The sequence below is a fragment of the Schistocerca gregaria genome, chromosome X, assembly GCF_023897955.1.
Source record: "Schistocerca gregaria isolate iqSchGreg1 chromosome X, iqSchGreg1.2, whole genome shotgun sequence".
Lineage (NCBI taxonomy): Eukaryota > Metazoa > Arthropoda > Insecta > Orthoptera > Acrididae > Schistocerca > Schistocerca gregaria.
Genome location: NC_064931.1, coordinates 255,756,847 through 255,778,418, shown reverse-complemented (window position 1 = coordinate 255,778,418; position 21,572 = coordinate 255,756,847). Strand labels below are relative to the sequence as shown.

Below are 21,572 nucleotides of genomic sequence, written 5' to 3'. Positions count from 1 at the left end.
TATAGCAGCACAGATAGCAAAAAATTAAAAAGTTCAAAATATCTGCAGTAGGCGCACACATGAGAAATGAAACACCGAGGTAACATCAGTACCATTATCCCCATGTCCAACCACTAGGCACACTAAGACACACAGACACAAGCTGTAGAAAACAACTAATGTATACCTTACACAGGCTTGATATTAAACCATGATTAATCATTTTTTCTGCAATATATGTTCTCCGTTACCTCTTTACCTGCATTTGTGTGAGCCCAACTCTAACATGAAGAAACAAGTGATAAATGACAGACAAAAATCCCACACTGACTGGTATGAAACACAAAATCTTTGACCATCTTCAGACCATCATGATTGAAGGCGGTGGTGGTGAATGGAGTGGGTTTTATAGCTCCACGAACATCAACTGCTCAGTTGATGTTTGTGAAGTTATACAAATGAGCAGCTGACTTTTGAGGAGCTACATCACCCACTCCGTTCACTGCCACTGCCTACTGTTATTGTATAAGGGTCTGAAGATGGTCAAAAACTAATCAAAACTGGTTACCACAAAATAATTTTTTTTGTGGTTGAGACTTTGTGTGCTCATTTTTAAAAGTAGTTTTTTTCCAAACAACAGTTCTCCATGAAAAATGTTCTCAAAAATTACCAAAATCTTTGGATGGATAGTCTGGCACTTAATCACTGAAGCACACAAAAAATTATGTTATTTATAGCCCCAATTTATAATATGCACAAAGAAAGTAACAGTGTTCAGTCAATTTTAACATGTTTATTCCCATGATCAATTAGCCACATGGAAAGCATAATAGGGGCAGTAAACCTCCCCTGCAAACACTCATGAGTAAAAAGTGATTTTTTTTCATATCTTTTCTGCTACTAACTGCAGTATTTTTTATATTTGCACCTCACTACAGAATTTATAACATGTCATTTTAAAAAAGAGAAATGCATAAAGTGAGTATGTTTCTGGAAAAAGCTGGTGACCACTGAAAGTTGTTTATACTGATATTTACTTATAGACTCACACAAATGCAACAACCGACGTAACTGAAATATTCAGATCCACAGAATTAAAATGTTTCTGTTCCCAGGCAGTTCCATAGATTACCCACAAATAGTACAGAAAAAGATGAAGATCTATGTTGATCTCTCTTCAAAGTAATTCTAGTGATAGGCCATTCTCCAAAATGCATAGTGGAAACAAAGAAATTTGTAAATTTTAGTTGACATTTTTGCTAATAGATTTTTTTTTGCTAATATCCAATTGGTCTACCTAAAAATTCTGAAAAATTCAGTTTTAAGAAACCTTTACGCTTAAAATTATATACCAGGCTGCTGTTTAATGATGGGAATCTCTGTGTACGGCCCACACAGGATACGGTGCGTGATGCGCAGTGTCTAGTTTTTGTCCAAAGCGCTGGGAAAGTTCATTCATTTGTTCGGAAGGGGAGGCCGACAGTGTCTGAAACCTTTTGGCAGGCCAGCGATGACAGATCTGAGGTGCACGCCCAGCAATCTTTCTCAAACAATTTTACACAACTATTCAGTAAAAAAATAATTTGTTGTTTACTTATAGCTTTATATGTCACGTTCATGATGACATGTCCATCATTTTGTTAATGGTCATAGTTATTCTGATATTTACGTGGAAGTAAGACACTGCGCGAAATTTGAAAAGCTTGCGATGAAAAATAGATGTCGCTATGATTTTGCGTTTGGTGCATATTGCATAATATGTTGCACAGTATTTATTTAGCTAACATACTGCATTTTTCTTTAGACTTGGGTGGAGGTCTCTATCTGTCACCAATCTCGAGAAAATTGATCTGATGTAGCACACTCGGTTGTGATCATGCCACACCAGTGATAAAGCTAGAGTGAAATATCCACACCATTCCTCATATTTCATTGACAGTCTGAGATATGAAAATGAGATTTATGATAGCACACAAAGAGGAGAGTATTTTGACATATGGTTATTTTGCGAAACTTTATTATCTACCGTGTTATTCCAGTAACTACAGACTTTTTCTATGAAAGAATGCAATTTCTAAGGGTGAAACGAGAAATGCCATAGTTTTTGGAACAACATAAATGAAGACAAGTTTATTTTGTACCGAGAATGTGTTTTTTATTAAGCTAATGACCTTACTTTTCCTCAGTTTCTCACTTAATAAACCTCTTTTTCACAATTCTTTCGCAACTATGTCTGCACAACATATTAGTGATGTGAGACAGTGTAAACTCCACTGTGTTTTGGCAAAAGAAGCAAATTTTAACATGACAACCACAGCAATGTGTGGGTTTTACTCAAAATTTGCCACACATGATGCTTCTCTGAGAGTTACAAATGGTTATCAAGCCAGGCAAAAATAAATCACTACATTTTTGGCGAAATTCTTTTTAGATATTAACCAAAGCAGAGGTGACAGTAGATCGTTTTGAATGGTCACCATGAAAGTGTGAGTTTGGAGGGGCACCCCTTAAATATTAATGTGAGCATAGGCTTCAGTTTAGAATGGCAGTTCCTCTCCAGCACTCGACATTTCCCCTACAGCACCTGTCCATAACTCCCATCACTACCACTCTTCCTATGCAGAACCTGATATCTGTGCATCTACCAGCCATGGTATTCTGCATGCACTATAAGACTGGCATGTGGCATCTCTCTCTTGTATTACAGTATAGGCTTTCGGGACTATGTCAATCTGCTTAAAAATGTTGTGAAAAGACTGGGTTATATGATAATGTATAAACTGCTAGCAATATCTGAACCAGACTAACTGAGTAATAAATCAATAGTGGACAGCTAAGCCTCACCCTTACCTTCCAGACAAGACTCGATGCAAATGTGGATACAACATCGGTTAAGTCCTACGAGGCAGTTTAGAATTAAACCCAGTGTTTTCAATGGATACCTTTAGTTAGTGCTTCAGTCCCCTTATTGAAAATAGAAACTAATTTAATTTGGTGATATATTCTGAACAGATGAAATATTTCAATCATGTCCCTTAATCTATGTTCCACTCTTGATCATTATATATTATGTTTCTTACATATCTTTTAAAAGCTATATTTCCTGAAGATAAGCTCTGTCTTGGAGAAAACTTATGATTTACCATTTACACTCATGAAACACATAATAGCACATAATGCAGCAACCTATTATCACCTGATGACAGTGGCAATATACAGTCTCCATCAGACAATGAAAGCACAGACAGCCATACTAATCTACAAGTCAACCACTGTCCAAGAGTCAAGGAAGTTGGTTGGAGCAGGCTCTACGGTGAATACATATCTCTTGATTGTGTGTACCATGTACGATCACTAGGATTGACACACAGTGCTTCACAGAGAGAGGGTGGTTGAGTGAGGAAGAGGAGGGAGGATGCATGCAAACACCCACATAGGTGTTGTGTGTTCCTCAAATCATTATGACAATTCAGGAGTGATGGGCTTGTGCACACTGTTGTTGAATTTATTGGTTCCCTACTTCACCACATGTACATATCCCTCACATAAGAACACTTCCACTATCTGCCGTAACAGTATCCTACTGTCAAGAGATATACATCAACTCAAATGGTTTTCAATTTACTGATATCTACAAAGGAAGATGATGGTTTAACACGCTGTCGATATCAAGGTCATTAGAGCTGGAGCACAAGCACAGATGGTTTCAAGGATGGAGAAAGAAACTGACCATACTCTTTTGATGAAACCATTCCAGCATTTACCTGAACTGATTTAGGGACATCACGTAAAATCTAAACCAGGATGGGTAGATCCAGATTTGAACCTTTGTCCTCCCGAGTGCCTGTCCAGTGTGATAATCACTGCGCCACCTTGCTTGGTAGTAATACCTAGCCATCAGCATGTATCATCAGTTCCATTGACTGCTGGTACAGGCACCATTTTTTCATGCTTCGATCATCCACTGGCAGTGTTTCTGTACTGATAATGAACACTGTGTCCTGCAAGTGTAATGACACACTTTGAGTGTGATGAATTCTAAACCACACAGTGGGATTGTGGTTCTGGATTGTACAATAGCTCACTGATGGTGATCTTCCACTAGTGAATCTGTTAGGGTACATTTACGCTGCACCCATGCTGCTAGCACCTTGCTATACACTTCCGGCACATCTCATGTCACTGCCAGCTGGTATCATTGTTACATTTACATTGCTACCACACTGCTCCCTGCCACCAGGAGTAATCCCCCTGCAGCTGTTCACATATAAAGCACAGCACTAGAAGAGTCAAATGCAGTGCCGCTGGAGTGATCCTGAAGCAGCCAATGGCAGCTCAAGCTTCAGGGCATACGGCAATGGTGACAGCGCAAAACACAAACCAGCTTGATATTATCGTCTGGCGAGGATCGTGGCGAGCAGCAATGGTGCATGTTAAATGGACTGGTAAGATGCAGTGGGACAAACGGTGAGCAGTGAGAAGCATAAATGCACCCTTAGTCATCTGCTCCATTGTGGATTGTTTACCTCCAATTAAAATTTGCAACAGTCGACTGATGGCAGTAATTTGCTGCTGCTCAAGCTCCTCACACCCTTGCCATAGTATCAGATGAAAAGTCCAATTCTTGCATGACCTAGGAGATCAAGTGCTCTATGCACTGGGCACCTATAATCTGTCCATGATCAAACACTTGACATCATGTTTTGATCACACTGCACTTGACTATCACACTAATTGCCAGGAAAAAGTATGATTGCACTCCAAACATGTGACACATAAAACTGTTCCTTTTGACAGGCTGACAAGAATGCTATGCTATAACATTGTAGCTATTGCACTTTCTCTTACAGAGTGTAACAGTATTGTCCACTTAGCTTAAAAATTCTACATATGTCTTTTCCTTGCTCGTCTCACAGAAGTTTGGTGAAAATTACAGATACTCGAAGTCCGATCATTCGCAATGAACCATCATGCAACACTGTGGAGCCGATAAACTTCATCTCACTTTAAAAGAGAAGAGTCCAACTACAGCTTGATCATGATCATCAGTAATGGACTGCATAGCTATTTGAGAGCAATCCTAATGACAATTTACTATCCGAACACTTTGCAACTTAGTGGCTGCTGCTTTTAGAATTCTGACAAGACCTGATTGATTGACCATCTAGAGAAACCAATTTCCGAAATTTTAAAATCACTAAACAGCTGAAGAATACGTGCCAAAATAAAAGCAAGGCATTGGCAACACAACAAATACCACCATTATTATAGTATTCTACTTGCCAACACTTATACATGATAGTCTAGCAAAAATTTCATAGCAAAACCCACTCACAAATTCTTGTTCCTCATGAATTTAGTGATTACTATTAAAAAAACTGGAAAAGTGTGAGTAGGACTCACACCCTGAGGGTTCCCTAAAGACTTAGTTGTGCATAATGATAATAATAATAATAATAATAATAATAATAATAATAATAATAATAATAATATTTCCATGTGGCTCTATGGCCTGGTGCATGTCTTTGTATTGGATGCCCTTTCGTGACTTGCATGTCACTAATGTACCTCAGTTACCCAACCAGGAAAAAGGAACCGTCAGTTTCACTTGGAATCTGAACCACCTGTTGTTTCTGGTAAATCCTCACACTGTTGACAAGAAAAACAAAGAGTGAAAAATTCGAAGTTCAATTGAGATTCAATTCTTTGGCTTCTCTGTTTCCAAGCACACACCATACTGCTAGATGACCAGGCCTGGTGTGTGTATATAGATAGATCATCTATAGATGTTGGTAAGCGAGTTTGTGAGTATCAAAATATGTGACACATATGGCCATATTTTTTATTGCAATGACTTTAAAAGCATAAATTGTTTAAATCACCAAGAGGCCACAGGCACGACTACTTGACATGAATTTCAACTCGATACCTCTATGCATTACTGACAAAAAGGGAAATTAACAATCCGACAAACTGCCCAGAGAACAAAGTGATACTGTAACAGTTGTGTTTTTTACCAACTGAGGTACTGAATACTAAAAAAAAGTCATTCTAATAACACTGTGGTCAGAAAATTTTGTATGATGATTGCCTTTCTCATATTTGCCATGTTAGTGGCATAGAGCACCAGTGAGCATACTAAATGACTGCAGAGATTAACAGTCAATGTACACATATATTCTTCATTAGCTAAGCCAGCTCCGCTACTTATGTAATTATCAATAGTGTTCATCTACACCAGTTTCAGAGAGGACTCTAGAAGGATACCTGAGGAGATGCACACTTCCACTACATACTGATGTAGTCACCAGCTCAGAAGTAATATGGGCTATTGAGAATGACTTAAGTGTTGAGATCAGTTTAACCAATAAATAATATATGTGAGCACTGTCTGTTAACTTCTGTAATCTATTGTCTTGCTTAGTACAATAATGCAGTCATCACACACAATTTACGAAAATAACTGTGGATATCTCTCTTGTTATGTAACACTGTTATGCACTTTATTATATTATCTGATTGAGGAATCACAAATCAATACATAATTTTACCACAGCTACTATCCCCTATTAGATCACACAGTGCTAATTTGCATTGGCTGCTTAGATGTGACAGTATTACTTTAGTGAGGAAAGTTTTTCCTTTAACACTGGGTGGATGTAGGAAAGGCATTTTACTCATAATCAGTATTAATACTGTGACAAATAACCAAATATTGCACACGGCTGCACTGCTCAGCCAAAATCTCATTTTGGATTATTCTACGCAATTCAGGCATTCACAGTTGTCCTCACATTCTTGGTCTCAAAATTCCTCCACACTTTCAGAATTTCTTAATAACTGAAGAATGTTTGATTCATCCCTACAAGGCACCATTTGAAAGGAAAAACAAAATGTTGGTCATAAACCTCACATTGTCACAGGTTGTCAGCAAAGCCTGAAATCAAATATATAATTCTGAACCAATGTAATTCTCAGCGAAGGCAACTAGTAACTAAGTGAAACAGTCATCAGTTCAAAGGTTGGTTGGAACACCACAGTGTTTTACTCCATTTGACACAATTAAAGTTTATGCCCTCGTCTTAATTTTACCTATAGGTTGACATGCACAGACACAAGTCAGATCTACAATATTGCATACAAATTCAAACTAAGATGCAACTTGTCATTTCACATATGTATATGCAGAGCATTGCCAGAAAAATTAGTCATGCTACATGCTAGAAAAACAAAACAAAACAAAAAAAGAATTGTGACTACGTAGTCTCATACCCATGAGTCAATTAGGCAAAGTCAAATGATGTACACCAGGTAGAACTGAATCAAGGTTCAAAATAATTTTCTCATTATTTTTATGATAGGGATGCATTTACTGCTCCACCATTACTGTCCACACAGTATTCCTTGCATTTCATGCAAAAGTTTATAGGTAGAAATTGACGCATCTTCTTCCACATGATCCAATGTCGTCTCTTCAAACTCTGCTGTGTGAACAATTCTTTGTTGATAACCATATCCAGTTCTCTTTGGCTCGAATGACACAGTTTCTAGTAAGTGTCTACAAACAGCAATTAATTTCTTGCAACTGGGAGTGTGCCCATTTCACACTGTTGTGAAAATTGATCTGTGCATTTATTCATTATTCTGAGCACTATAACGTGCTGTACCAAACATTGAAAGCATATCTATGAGTTGCTGCAACAATTAATACTCTCAGTAGTTCACTCTATCATAGACATATCACTTACAACTGTGTATTATTTTTCACGGTAGCATCACTGATGTCAATATGGCAGGCAATTGTTTGTTATGAAATATAAGCAGCTTACACGCACTGCTCACCCAAGAGCTATACTACCTGAAATATTCATTCCTAAACTTTGGTAACTGGTCTCAAAATACTTAGCGTAGCATACTCAACCATAAACACAACTTTAACCCTAAAGGTGAGGAGCATCCTGTGTCTGTCACTCGCATACTGAAATACATGCGGTACCGTACTAGCCCATATCAAATTCAAATAATCATAAGTAATTTTTCTGTGACTAATCACACTCCTACTTAGCATTACCGAGAGTTCCAATGAATAACCCCAGAAAATTCTATAAAAGTACATTCAGTGCATTTGATGTTAATAGCACTAATAAGCAAACTAAACAAACAACTGATCATCCCAAGGAAACACATTAATACTGTGCAACTCTGCCTCCAGTCTTGACAATGTCCTCAATTCAGCGAACAGGAGAGTTCGCGAATTTCTTCAGGTGTGGCAATATCCAGCTGAAACCATTCATCAATGATCAGATCCCTCAGCAGGAGAGTTCGCGAATTTCTTCAGGTGTGGCAATATCCAGCTGAAACCATTCATCAATGATCAGATCCCTCAGCATCCCAACTGTGAGAATGTTGCTTGCTACATTTTACCTGTTGTTCAAAACAGTAGTAGTTATATTACATGGGATTACGATCGGGTGATGTAGGGAGCCAGTCAAAGTGCAACAGAAAGGCCAAGTGTTCATCAACCCAGGAGAGAGAGAGAGGGGGGGGGAGAGGGAGTGTGGACTGAGTGTGCCCAAGTCACAGTATTTTTAAAATACCTCCAAAATATCACAGAACTAACTCTGCTCTAAACTACACATACTACCAACTGCATATCAAACACCTTCTTGGACTGTCAATGCACTTGATACCTCATATCGTACAAAAAGAGCCAGTATCGCAACTGTCAGACCACACCACAAGCCTCCAGCCAGATACTACCTACTTTCGGTAACGCAATGGTCTCATGCAAGGTATCTGACTCCAAATGTCCATCGCATGCAGTTACCTTTGCAACATTCACTCACAAACTGGTTGAGATGGACCTGCATTCACTTACAGTAGCAGTTCCTGCCGGGTTTGTAACTGATGTGCCATTCATCTCTACGGTCTTCATCAGTTCATACCTTTTTAAGACCACTATTCTTACACTGTATTGCATGGCTACAAGAGGTTCACCATTGCTCTAAGTCGGACTGTCTCCCTAGATACACCAAAAAATCTGGCAATTTGACTCACATTGTTATCATGAGCAAGTCGAAACACAATAGCTCCCTTCTGCAGTTGTCACGCATATGTGTTGACCCATCTTTCTGAGCTGATTTCATACAACCAAATGGCACATACACATTAATTCACCCCCATGATTTAAGTCAGCAGTGGAGGGTCATATGACCACCTGGTACCAGTTCTACAATATCCACAGCACTCCAATGTGACGAGTGCGCTCATTTGAAATGGTGTATAAAATTTTGTGCAGTAAGGTTATAACAACATCCCAATTTTGTAATTATAGAGAATGAACTGATAACATAGAAAGTTTTGTGGAAAAAGAATGTCATATTAGCAATTTTTAAAGCTAAATATCCATTGTGTATCTGACCAGGGGACTTCAAACTTCCAGTTAGGATGTTTGAAAGTAAACACAGCATCAACTTGAGCATGTATTTTGTTGCTTAACAACATGTTAAGTGGACAGCCAATTTAAATCCAGTCACGTATGGGATAAAGAAACTGCACATGGCAGACGTAAGAAAACAGAAGCAGTTAAAACAGTGACATCAGAAAAACCAATATCTAGTGAGTGCTTTGCAAATTGCTGTATGCATACAATTATGAACAATTGAAAGAGTTCATGCATCTGCTATTTACTGCTATCAAAAACATGCAAAAGTGAAATTTCCCAGAAACAGAGGTAGTTTTAAAACAAACGGTACAGGACGACGTGAAATAATGTGACATTGCTGAAAATCTCTCTCAGCAGCTGAACCTAAGCAATAAGTGTCCAGTGCACTGGAGCAATACTATCAACTGGCACATTCAAAGGGGTAAATGGGGGAGTGTGGAAACTTGCATAACAGCCGCACTAAGGCTGGCCAGTGCAACATCCTTGATCGTTACCGTGCCACGCGGATTTGATCTTGGTCTGGCTTACCTTCCTCTCTTGCAAACTAGCATGACGTGAATTATACTCTACGAGCAAGTCTACTGTAGCATTCAGTATTGACATAAAATACGAATTTTGAGAACAGGTAGTTGAATTACTTCTACATGTTCTAGAACACTGCATACCACATGTATGGCATGGGGCACACACCATGTGTTACAATAACCCCACAAGACTCCATGTGGGGGGAAAACAGAGAACTTTGAGCTACTAGCACAATAAATTCATTTATATCATGGCTCCTAAAAAGACACTCAATGAAGGACAGAATTCAAGGCCCCTTCAGCCATTTGCGCAATTGTTTCCTGTAACTGCAAAACCTGTATGGTGTTTTTGTAATTTGTTATTTTATCTCCTTGGAATGATGTGATATGTATAGTATATTCACTCGGGGACATGTAGATAAGTAGTTTCTTATAAATGATTCAGCACAGAATTATATTTCAGCAATTTGGAAGTAGCTGTCCCATTTCTGTATCAAATACTATTCATGGTCTTAGTTTCTCCATTACTTAATATTAATTTTAACAGGACATGGATACGGTCTGAAAGACATTTCATGCTCAAGTTCATTATATATATTTGTTTCTAAATCCTTTGTTACATAAAAACAATATTTCATAAAAATGCTACAGGAACAGTCACAGTAATATGCTTTTCTGTGATCAGTAGCTCTGTCCTATCAAACAATGTACAGAATTTGTATTATTATTGTTATTAATGATGTCCAATTCCATGACCACTTATGCTGGACATCTTAAAAATAATGAATACTCTGGGACATAAGACAATCTCATTCCATGCCAAGTTTTAGATTGTTACAGTTCCAGCAAAACTGCAAAACAGACTAGAATTTATTTGCACACAATGTAATACCAGGAACACCTTAAACTGCCCCCAAGAGCCAAATAATTTATTTCTGGGGGGTTGAATATATTTCTGACCAAATAAGTGTTTTTCAGAAATGTTAGTTTACTTACAGTGTTTATTTCATATCAATACAAAAACACATGGTAATTTAATAAAAATCTGCAGCTACAACTGAAGCAGAACATACTTTAACCACTCTTGAAACAAATGCAGCTACAACATAGATTTACCTACATGCATTAAAACAGTTAAGATATATGGTAGTTTCTGTTGTGTGTATTAAAAATATCTACATAATAACTAAAGCATTTTCTATCACAGATTAAAATTTTTAAATAGTTTGCCCCAAAAGATGAAAGGGATAACTAAAATACATTTATTTTTAAATGCAGCCAAATCCTATCTCTTAAATTTTGGATACAACATAATTAAACATTAGAGATCTCAAGAGTATGAATTAGTAATAAAAAGGGTGATCGTTAGTGCATAACACCTATGTCTCACCACGCAACATCATGCCTTCCATGAATGGACATTCACTTGGTTTTTCAGAAAGACGGAAAGGAAGACATGGAGATGTAACAGAGACGTGGCAGCATGGGCATGGTCTTAAGTCATTTGCATGTGTGTGTGGGGTTGTGGGCAGTGAAAACCGTGAAGAGACTACATTAACAGTGTATAATCATTTACATTAAACTAACTTGTTTCAAATATGTGCAAATACAAGAGAACTGTATGTAGTATATAACTCAATGAGATATGGTAGTTCATTTGTTAAGACACAATCTCAGAATCAGGAAGATGGTGGCTCGTGCTATCACCATACCGATTTATGTTTTCCTAAACCACTTCAGACAAATGCCATTATGATTCTTTCAACTAAACTGTGGCCAAATATTTTTCTTGTCCTCTTCTCATTAAAAAAGTGTGTATTTTTATCACTGTATATATGACATATGTTTTCTTTGTACTAAGCTGACATATCCCATATATTTGTAAAATGATCCTTAGATGTCTAAATTACTGACACCAGCATGAAAAATATTTTACAAGCAACGGTCAGACCATGGACATGGCACCAGAGGACAGCTGAGATGGATGCGGACAGTGCCCAAAGCACCAGCAGCAAGAGACGACAACTAGAGCTACCCCTGCTAGGCACAGACCACAGACGGAGCACCTGATGTGATGAGAAGCAACAACTGAGCACCTAGCACCATCCAGGCATAAATGCTGGACTTCATCCACCCAAGGACCTGTCTCAGGGAGCACCTGAAGAAGACAGTGGCTCATGCCATACAAATACCCGATGCGAACAACAAGCCTAAGACCCGATTATTCAACATGTCAACATAATAAGAGGCTCTCTTTAATTTGATATATGTAAGTCATGATTAAAAGAACAAAAACAAGAACTAACTTTGACTCCAAAACTCAGTTACTGTCTAGTCATTCACCTGAATCTGAGAAAAAGCATTCACATGCCAATTCATAGTATTTTTTTTATCTTTGGGGCTGTGGAAAATCAAGATGATCATCACATAATATTGGCTCATCTGAAAAATACCTTGAATATTTTGGGAATCAGGCTGGCAGCATATCTACAAGTAACAAACTGACCTGGTCTCTTCACATCAGTTACTGTAGAGAAGGGAATAGTGGCTGTAAGGTAGTGTGAGCCAATGACAATGGCTGTTGACAGAGATGTTCAGGGATGTAGGAAAACATAGTGCTATTAGAAACTGACTGTTGATTATCTGCAGAGCCTACATGAAAATTCATATCTGGAGTTGAAAATGTGGGAGACCAATGGCAATCATTATAAAGCATTGTGAAGGATGCTACAAAAAGACAGGTGGCAAGCAAGGTTGTGAGAGAGGGAAAGACCCATGTTTCAACAGCTACATTAGAAAGTTACAACAAAAGCAGATAGTTTTACCCAATGTTTAAACAAAGACAGAGTTTTGTTAAAAAACATAATCTGAATGAAGTTAAAATGGGAGTAAGAAGAGCAAGACTAGAAGTCAATGAATTAAAAGCTATATGAGGTTAGGGGGAGAAGAAGGGATAGGGATAGGGGACTGAAAAAGTAAGGGAATGAGAAAGGTTAGGGTTTTACATCCTATTAAGGAGATTGATCACACGTACAGATGTGACAAGGATGAAGAAGGAAATATGAGTAAGTACTATCCAGTAAATACTGCATTTTCAGTCTGGAACTGCATGACCGCTACGGTTGCAGGTTCGAATCCTGCCTCGGACATGGATGTGTGCGATGTCCTTAGGTTAGTTAAGTTTAAGTAGTTCTAAGTTCTAGGGGACTGATGACCACATATGTTAAGTCCCATAGTGCTCAGAGCCATTTGAAATACTGCGTTCCTTTAAAAAGAAAAGCGTTAAATACACTGTTGTTCTGTGGGAAAAAAAGAATGAGGCAATGAAATGTTGGGACTGCCTTGTGACTAAACACTAGGGTTTTCAAACAGAAATCAGCTTGTCACTCTCAATAGAAAGAAATCTTCAGATATGGAAGATGTTTTAGGTGCACTTCTACAGGACTATAGAGATGGGTTTGTTATTGCTTGTGGTATGCACTGATGAGCCGAAATATTATGCCCACTGCCCACTGAGAAACTAATCACCACCTCATGGCACTGGGGGCCCATGACACAATAAGGAAAGTATGTAAGTTGAGTACGGATGAAACGGAATCCTAATGATGATATGGGCTGCAAATGGAGAACATCGGACTCCACAACAGATGACCCCTACTTGTTCCATGCTGACCCAAGGACTCCAATAATTTAAATTGCAGTGGCCTTGGAATCATTGTGATTGGACCATGAATCAGTGGAAACACATTGCCTGATTGGATGAATCATGTTTCTTGTTACACCAGGTTGATGGTTATTTCCAGATATGCCATCACCAAGGCAAATGGCTGCTCTACTATTTGGTATTTCTTTTTCTGTTGACATACATCTGCGTCTCACTTACAGAACTAATTTTCCCAGTCAGTGTACCATGAAATTACACTATACACTCACAAATAATCAAGTTCGAGATAGCTGCTGAGAGGGAACTCTTGTCTTCATGGTGAACAGAATAGTTGTGTATGTCACGTGACCGAAATGCTGTCGGACCTAGCACTGATTGTCATGGTGACAGTCTAGCACTGGATGGACAGGACACAGAATATCAACACATTGGACTGTGTCGTATGATAGATGGCTTATGCATGGGATACTGCACTACCAATGTCTTGCAGCCACTAATCATCTTATATGTCACAATCAGTACCCATATTCACAGAAAAACCCCTGAGATAGCATCAATAGCTGTGGGCAATACGTTCACGACCAGAGTCAGCATTGAATACTATGTACTGTAACAGCACATAGCTGAGTCACAGTTCAGCAAATCACTTATAAACTTAATGCCCTACAACTGGTGAAGAGCCGTACCATCAACACCATATCCTTACTATGGAGTGTACAAGAAACCTCCCCATGTATGTCACCCAAGGCACACATTAGCAGAAAGAACTCAATTTGTTGGAATGGCACTATCTTGACAGATGGTAGTTGTGTACTCAAACAGGAGTGATTACAGAGGATGAAACATGTCTTTTGATACATCTGGTATTACCCCTCAGCAGCAGATAATTCAAGAATCTACTATTTCATCATATTTTCCCTCCACCTGTTTGCCTGGGTGCCTCCTGCAGGCCACCTGTACCCTAATAAACCAACTGTACTAGCCCCTCTCTCCTGCATTGTATGAAAGTGTTCTGAAGAACACTCCAGGGATGTAATGTCTATTCAACACATCAGTCCTACAGACAGCTTCAAGCAAAATGTGAAAGTCCTTGAGGCAACCCATCTCTTGAGTTATTGGCTGACCTATCATGGATCAGAATGGCTCTGCAACTGTTTTTGTTTTGTGTCTCACTGTCCTGATCAACCCGAGTGAAAGGAGTGTTACACACTATTAAGCAGGTGTGTGTAACGTAAGAGAAAATATTACTAACTTACAGCTAAATTTATATTTCTGATCGTCTTCAAAATTTTTCTTACTAGATATGGGCTGTGAGACAAGTTTTATTTCAGTAAACTTGCCATATATTACTTCTTTAACACAATGGTCATTTCCTTTCCGTGAAGAATATGGCAACAATATCCTTCACTCAACACTTCAAAATCAATTTTTACACATATATGTATCAAATATACTTTACAAATGAATGTTCTTATTTTCTGCAATTGAAGTGTCATCTTTTCTTGATGTGTTACATTGCTAGCAACTGAGTATCAAGCAAGCATAATATTGCAGTAGCACTAACAAATATTTTAATGAAATTGGAGGGAAGGAAGATAAGAGCTTAATACTCTGTTGAATATGAGTTTGTTAGAAATGGAGCATTTTCTGGGATTGGATCAGAATTGGGAAGGGAACCATCAACCTTGTGCTTTTCTACCAACTGTCCTAGCTAATGCTAGCAATGTTTAAACGTTTTACATCTTTATAAAAATGTTCCATTTCTTTCATGTTGGTCCTATGTATCTCAAAGGACATTTGTAAAGTTATACCAATGTGCTTGTGAGAAAAATATTGTTGTTCGAGAGATCTATCATTTTGAAGAGACATATTTTCGGTCATACTGAAGTATCATAAAATCAACCTGAAAAGTTCATAATTAGTAACTGCTTCTAAAGTAGGGATGGAAGTCTGAAACATCAGATACAAATTTGGCTGTTTTTTGCCTCAGGAATCCATAAAATGTATAGTAATATAGCAATCAATCATTACTGATGTGCAAATAATTTATCTCCACAGATGTAAAACTGCCGTCTAAATAGCTAACAAGGGAGTTGAATTCATGGTGTAAATCATATGATGTACTTTTAAGAAAGATATTTTCATAATCCAGTGTAAGAGGAAAGTTTTATCTATCACACACACACACACACACACACACACACACACACACACACACACACACTTGAACGTCCAAAACGGAACATGACTACAAGTGCAGAAAACAAAAATTCAATGAAAACATTTGCACTTACGATTTCGGTGCAGTTTGAAGAAATCAGCAATCTGTAAATTAAGTCGTTTTGAAACAACTTCTGCATCCGGGTCAACATCTTCATAATCATCATCGTCATCATCATCATTGTCAACATCATCATCATCATCGTCGTCGTCATACAGATCCCCATCATCGTCGTCATACAGATCACCATCATCGTCGTCATTATCACCAGTACCATTGTTATCATAATCATATTCAGATCCATCACTTGAATACACGAAAATTTTTCTTGCAAAAGCAACATTCTTCCGAAAAGTGTAATTCTGCTGTACTCTCATATAATCTGCAATTCCACACAAACGCGCAACCAATTTTGGAGATTCTGTGCGCTGTGATGTACTGCATGTTGCCTCTGATGTATTCTGTTCATTAGATGGTTTGGCAGAATCCTGACAATTTTCTGATTCTGTTTCTGTGGCTGTTTGGTCAACTTTACGCTTTTTTATGTCTGATTCCTCTGTTGTGTGATTTGGCAAGGAATCTGAATCTGCTGAACGCTTTGCTCGCTTCTTTTTAATGGCAAGATCACTAGATTCATCTGTTTTATGTTCATTATTGGAACCTTGTGAGGTTGCAGTACATGACAATCCATTTGATGAATGATTTGGAGGAGCTTTTTGAAAATGTTTCTTATTATTCTGTAATCTGCAGTGAGTACGGGCACCTACTTTGGCTTTTTTACCATTTGTGCTGCTCCGTATGTGCCTTTTTAAAACAGGTAACCGGGTCTTCTTTCTCAATGGTTCTGCTCCACAAGAATTATATTCTACATCATCCAATGCTCTTTTCAGTGAACTCATGCACATCTCCTTCTGTAAATCTGAAGTATCTGAAAAGGCAAGGAATAACTTTCATTACATCTCTGTTAAACATTATCTTATTTAATACATTAGATGAAATACTAGTTTTCCACTTCACATGTTGGATTAAAAAGCAGGAAACTGGTATGTGATTAAATTTAAATAGTTGCATTATATCAAAATGTGTTTCCTTTTTGATATTACTGTTACAGCCTGTCACGCACTAACAGAAAACTTAGTTGGTTGGTTGATTTGGGGTGATGGGGCCAAACAGTGATGACATCAGTCCTGTCGGATTAGGGAAGTATGGGGAAGGAAGTCGGCCGTGCCCTTTCAAAGGAACCATCCCGGCATTTGCCTAAAGCAATTTAGGGAAATCATGGAAAACCTAAATCAGGATGGCTGGATGCGAGTTTGAACCACCATCTTTCTGAACACCAGTTTGTGGTTCTGTCAACAAAGTAAAACACTCTACACTGGTGGTATGCGACGTTGCATGGTGGCTACTTCACTGGGTAGCTTTCCTAATCAGCAGCCCATATGGGCAAACCAACTGCAACTTTACCTGATTCTGTTCAAGCCTTAGGGTAACTAGGTTATGTACGTCTCTGTTTAAAATCAGTAGCTCAATAACATGATAGGGTCGAGCTGCATGTTTGCTTCCATTCTCAACAGCTAACTCCCAACAAATAAAAAACTGTAGCTGTGATCCTGCAGTCCAAAAGTCTATGCTTTGACTAGAATTGCAAATTAACAAAATAAACAGAATTTTAAATAAAAGATAAGTGAATAACTTAATAAAAAAAGAGTTCTATTCTAACATCAGAAACTGGTGTAGACATCATCAGTGAATTCTGATGAATAATGTTTATTAAGAAAGTACATCACAAATACACGGAAAGTGGTCTTAAAATAACCAGTAATAATACAGACAAAAAATAATCTTACCAGATGCAACAAAATTGTATTGAGAGTGTTATGAGTATGGTAGCAAAATTCCCAAGCTAAATTGTCATCCAAGACAGCCAAAAAACTAAATCCATTTCATGATCACAATACACGAAATATCTGCCAGCTCAAAATAATTGAGAGTTCAATATGACAATTTACACAATAACACGCAAGAGCTAACAAGTAAAAACTCATACTCCGTCTATTCTCAATTCCATAACGCAAGTTGATAAGTTAAAGGGTTCTGCACTGGAGCACATAACGACCTCACAAAAGTCAGGGTCCATTCAAAAATTAAAAGTATTGTAGCAGCTGTGCACTGCCCAGAATCTATCACCCACATGACCGAATATCACACTACATCCACAAGCAGGTCTACCTTCCTTAAGTACTTGATATAAAGTGTCCTCAATCACTCCTGTCAGTGCACCACTGTAACAGTGTCTGTCTCCAATTTACTCCAGTTGTGTTCTGCCACTGCCTAATTCTCATTGGCTGAAGGCCATCCCCACCAAAATACACAGTTTGAAAGCTCTACAGACATTATTCTGACTCAACATGACCACTTTCTGCATTAAACTTATACATTACAACAATATTGCAATAAAAGAAATGTTATAAACATTTGTCCACAATTAGACCATTCACAAATAATTAAATAAGGATTTTCTCATCAAAAAATAAGCCAGCATTCTTGCCCAAGTGCACTCATGTTAAATTACAAAAAATTGTTGGTAAATATTATTTAAACAATTATGTCTGCCAGATAGAAGTGTCTTAGCACTCTTTTCAATAGTGCTGTTAGCTAACACATGTGACTGACCACTTCTTAAATTATCATTGTTTTGCACTATCAACTTAATTATATTTAAATATAGTGATTGCTAAGATGCTGCATTCAGTTGCTATGTTATTGTGGATGATACAAAGTTCTGGAAAACATTCGCATAATGAAAAGGGATATAAAATGTAATTAATTAATAAATAAAATAGATACAGATACGTAGTGTGCCGGGATGATAGCTATAGCATGAAGTGTTTAAAAGTTAATAATTCTAAGGTTCATTATGACAATATTTAGACACTGTCAGTTATTATCTTTGGTATTTTTTATGATTTTGAAAACATTATTGTTTCACTGAATGTGCCTCACTTTCTAAAATCATCCATGCATTCATATTTGCTTTATTATTATTACTATTATTATTTACAGTTTATGGCCATTATCGGACCACTCTAGCCAACTTTATACAAAGAATATTTCAGTTTCCTGTCAGCCCAGTACTACTTCATTCTCTCAGATCTCATCCTTCTTTCTTCGTCGGAAATCACCCTTCCTATTGCCTGTTTGTTGATTCTTGTTTGCAGTCCGGTTTGTTTGTCTGTGAGTTTCCTGATTTTGTTAGTTTTGTTTCTTAGGTCTTCCAATGTAATCTGTAGCTCATCCACATCTTCCTTGATTTGTGTAATCCACTTAAGTTTGCACTTACTATTCCAGAATTTTTCTATTATTCTCCTGATGATCATGTTCTCTGATGTTCTGATTAGATGTCCAAAAAATGAAATGTGTTTCTTTCTGATTGTACTCATTACCAGTTCTATTTCCTTGTAGAGTGTTTCATTTGTAGCTACTCTCCAGTGTCCATTTTTCTGGTATGATTTGTTGATGCACATTCTGATGATTCTTCTCTCTATTTTGAGTACTTTGTCTATTTGTGCAGTGTTAGTAGTTTTGAAGATGGTTTCACTTGTGTGTGTTATTTCTGGTCGAGTGGCTGTTTTGTAGTGTTTTAATTTTGTTGCTATTGACAGGCTCGTTTTGTTGTGGGTGTTCTTGGTGATATATTGTGCTCTAGTCAATTTGTCAATGTTGTCTTTTCATTGAGGTTATATGTTATGATTTCTCCCAGATATTTAAATTTATCTACAATTTTGATTTCTTGGTTTCCTATGTCAATTTTGTTTATGAGTGGTGGGTCAGTTAACATGATAACTGTTTTTTCAAAGGATAATCCAAGACCAATTTTCTGTGCTATTTCTATAGTGAGATAATTTGTTGTTTGGTTTCCTGAATACTGTTGGACAAGAGAGCAAGGTCATCAGCAAATCCTAGACAATTTAAACTTATGTAGTCTTTGGGCCTTCCAATTCAGATGTTCTTTGGGTTAGTCTTGTACCATTCCCTCATTATGTATTCTAAAGCACAGTTGAACAGCAGGCATGCCAAGCAATCTCTGTCTTAAACCTGTTTTTACGATGAATGGTTCAGAGTGTTCACCCCTGAACCTGACTTTTGATGCAGTGTAGGTTAAGGTGATTTCTATAAATCTGATTAATTTTGGTTGGAGCCTGAAATTTCTTAAGGTTTTTAACACTGAAGGTCTATGGATGCAGACATATGCTTTTTTAAATGTCCACGAAGGTTATTACAAGAGGTTTATTTCGTTTCTTGTAATATGCTATGGCTAATTTTAAAGTGATGATCTGTTCTGCACAGTTCCTCCAAGGTCTGAGGCCTCCTTGGTATTGACCTAATTCTTCCTCTAGTTGTTCTTTGATCCTCTTGTACAGATTCTGGAGAAAATCTTGTATGTGCAGTCTAAGAGAGAGATACCACGGTAATTATCTGGGTTGCTTTAACATGTGACTGTTATTTATTATAGTACTTCTAAGAGTTGCAAGTAGCCATATTTTAGATGGGCTGACACTCCACCTTTTGTGATGCATCACCTGTTCTTCAGCTAAACAAGCAATGACCATCCAAATTGCATGCATTGGCAATTTTCACATTTCCGGCCATGCTAACTGCCTTTGTATCTGTGCCGGACGATACCAGATGCTTTGCTGGACTGGCTGCGGTGCACCCTGGGCCCTCTGGCTAGCACTCCACAGCACAAACAAATTCACATCAACTCGTACCAATTCTAAGCAGCTGATTAACTCACTACATACACATAAAGTTACAGGTATTGGCAAACTGGTCTCTTGTTGGGAGAAATGTGTTTGTCACTGAGGTGACTATGTTGAGAAATACATAAGTAGACCTGAAGAATAAGGATGTAGAATGTTCATTTCAAGAACGGGTTACAATAGTTGTTTGGGTGGTTTCACTGTGACATTCTTTATGCTTCTCCAGCTTAAAAGGAAAATGAGATTTGTTTTTAACTGACGTGTTTTGCCATACATCCAGTGATGATGCAAACCGGTAGAAGATGTAGGGTTCTCAATTGATGAAAACATTAAACATCATAATATTGGGTTGAGAAATGACTATACAGATGTTGAGGTTGACATTAGTAATAACTTCCTGAATACTTTTAGCATGGTACAAATGGGAACACTGCTTCAAGGCCATCAAAAAGTTCAGCATCAATCTTAGACCATGTACTTACAGATACTGATAGGGAAAATTGTATAGTATTTATAAAAGATGATGGCATTTCTGATCATTACTGACAGACAATAAGGCTAAAGAAAGGCTTGGTAAAACCTGCAAAATAGCAAAACTGTTTAAAACAGTGCTACCATAGTGTATAACACTGTTTTATAAATAAGTTATGTAATAATGATAACAGGATAATGCTACACTATTCATTTATTTCTCACCCCCCCCCCCCCCCCCAGTCAAAGCACACACTACACACATTATTTTATAACAGTAAACAGACTATAATTTTGTAATTTTGTACATTGCAACTTTTCATTTTCTACTGAGTCAGTACCCCTCTATAATGAGCTCAGAAAGAGGATAAGGTGTTAGTAGTATACACTGCATAGCTTTGGGAGTAGCTTTTTCCAGAAAAGGAAAAAAAGAAGCAAAATTTATAGTGAGAAAGTGTTGTGGAATGTTAGAGTTTCATTATTGTTGGTATTATTTGTAACTTTTCTC

The 21,572-nt window shown here is 37.6% G+C and overlaps 1 protein-coding gene across 4 annotated transcripts in view; it reads right to left on the bottom strand.

Moving 5' to 3' along the window:
* Positions 1-21,572, bottom strand: part of LOC126298654 (myb-like protein O) — a 103,814-nt gene that overhangs the window by 66,955 nt on the left and 15,287 nt on the right. For all 4 annotated transcript variants that reach the window (XM_049990067.1, XM_049990068.1, XM_049990066.1 and 1 more), the window contains exon 2: positions 15,907-16,761. In XM_049990067.1, coding sequence (XP_049846024.1) covers positions 15,907-16,761 — 855 coding nt within the window. The remainder of the gene's footprint in view (positions 1-15,906; positions 16,762-21,572) is intronic.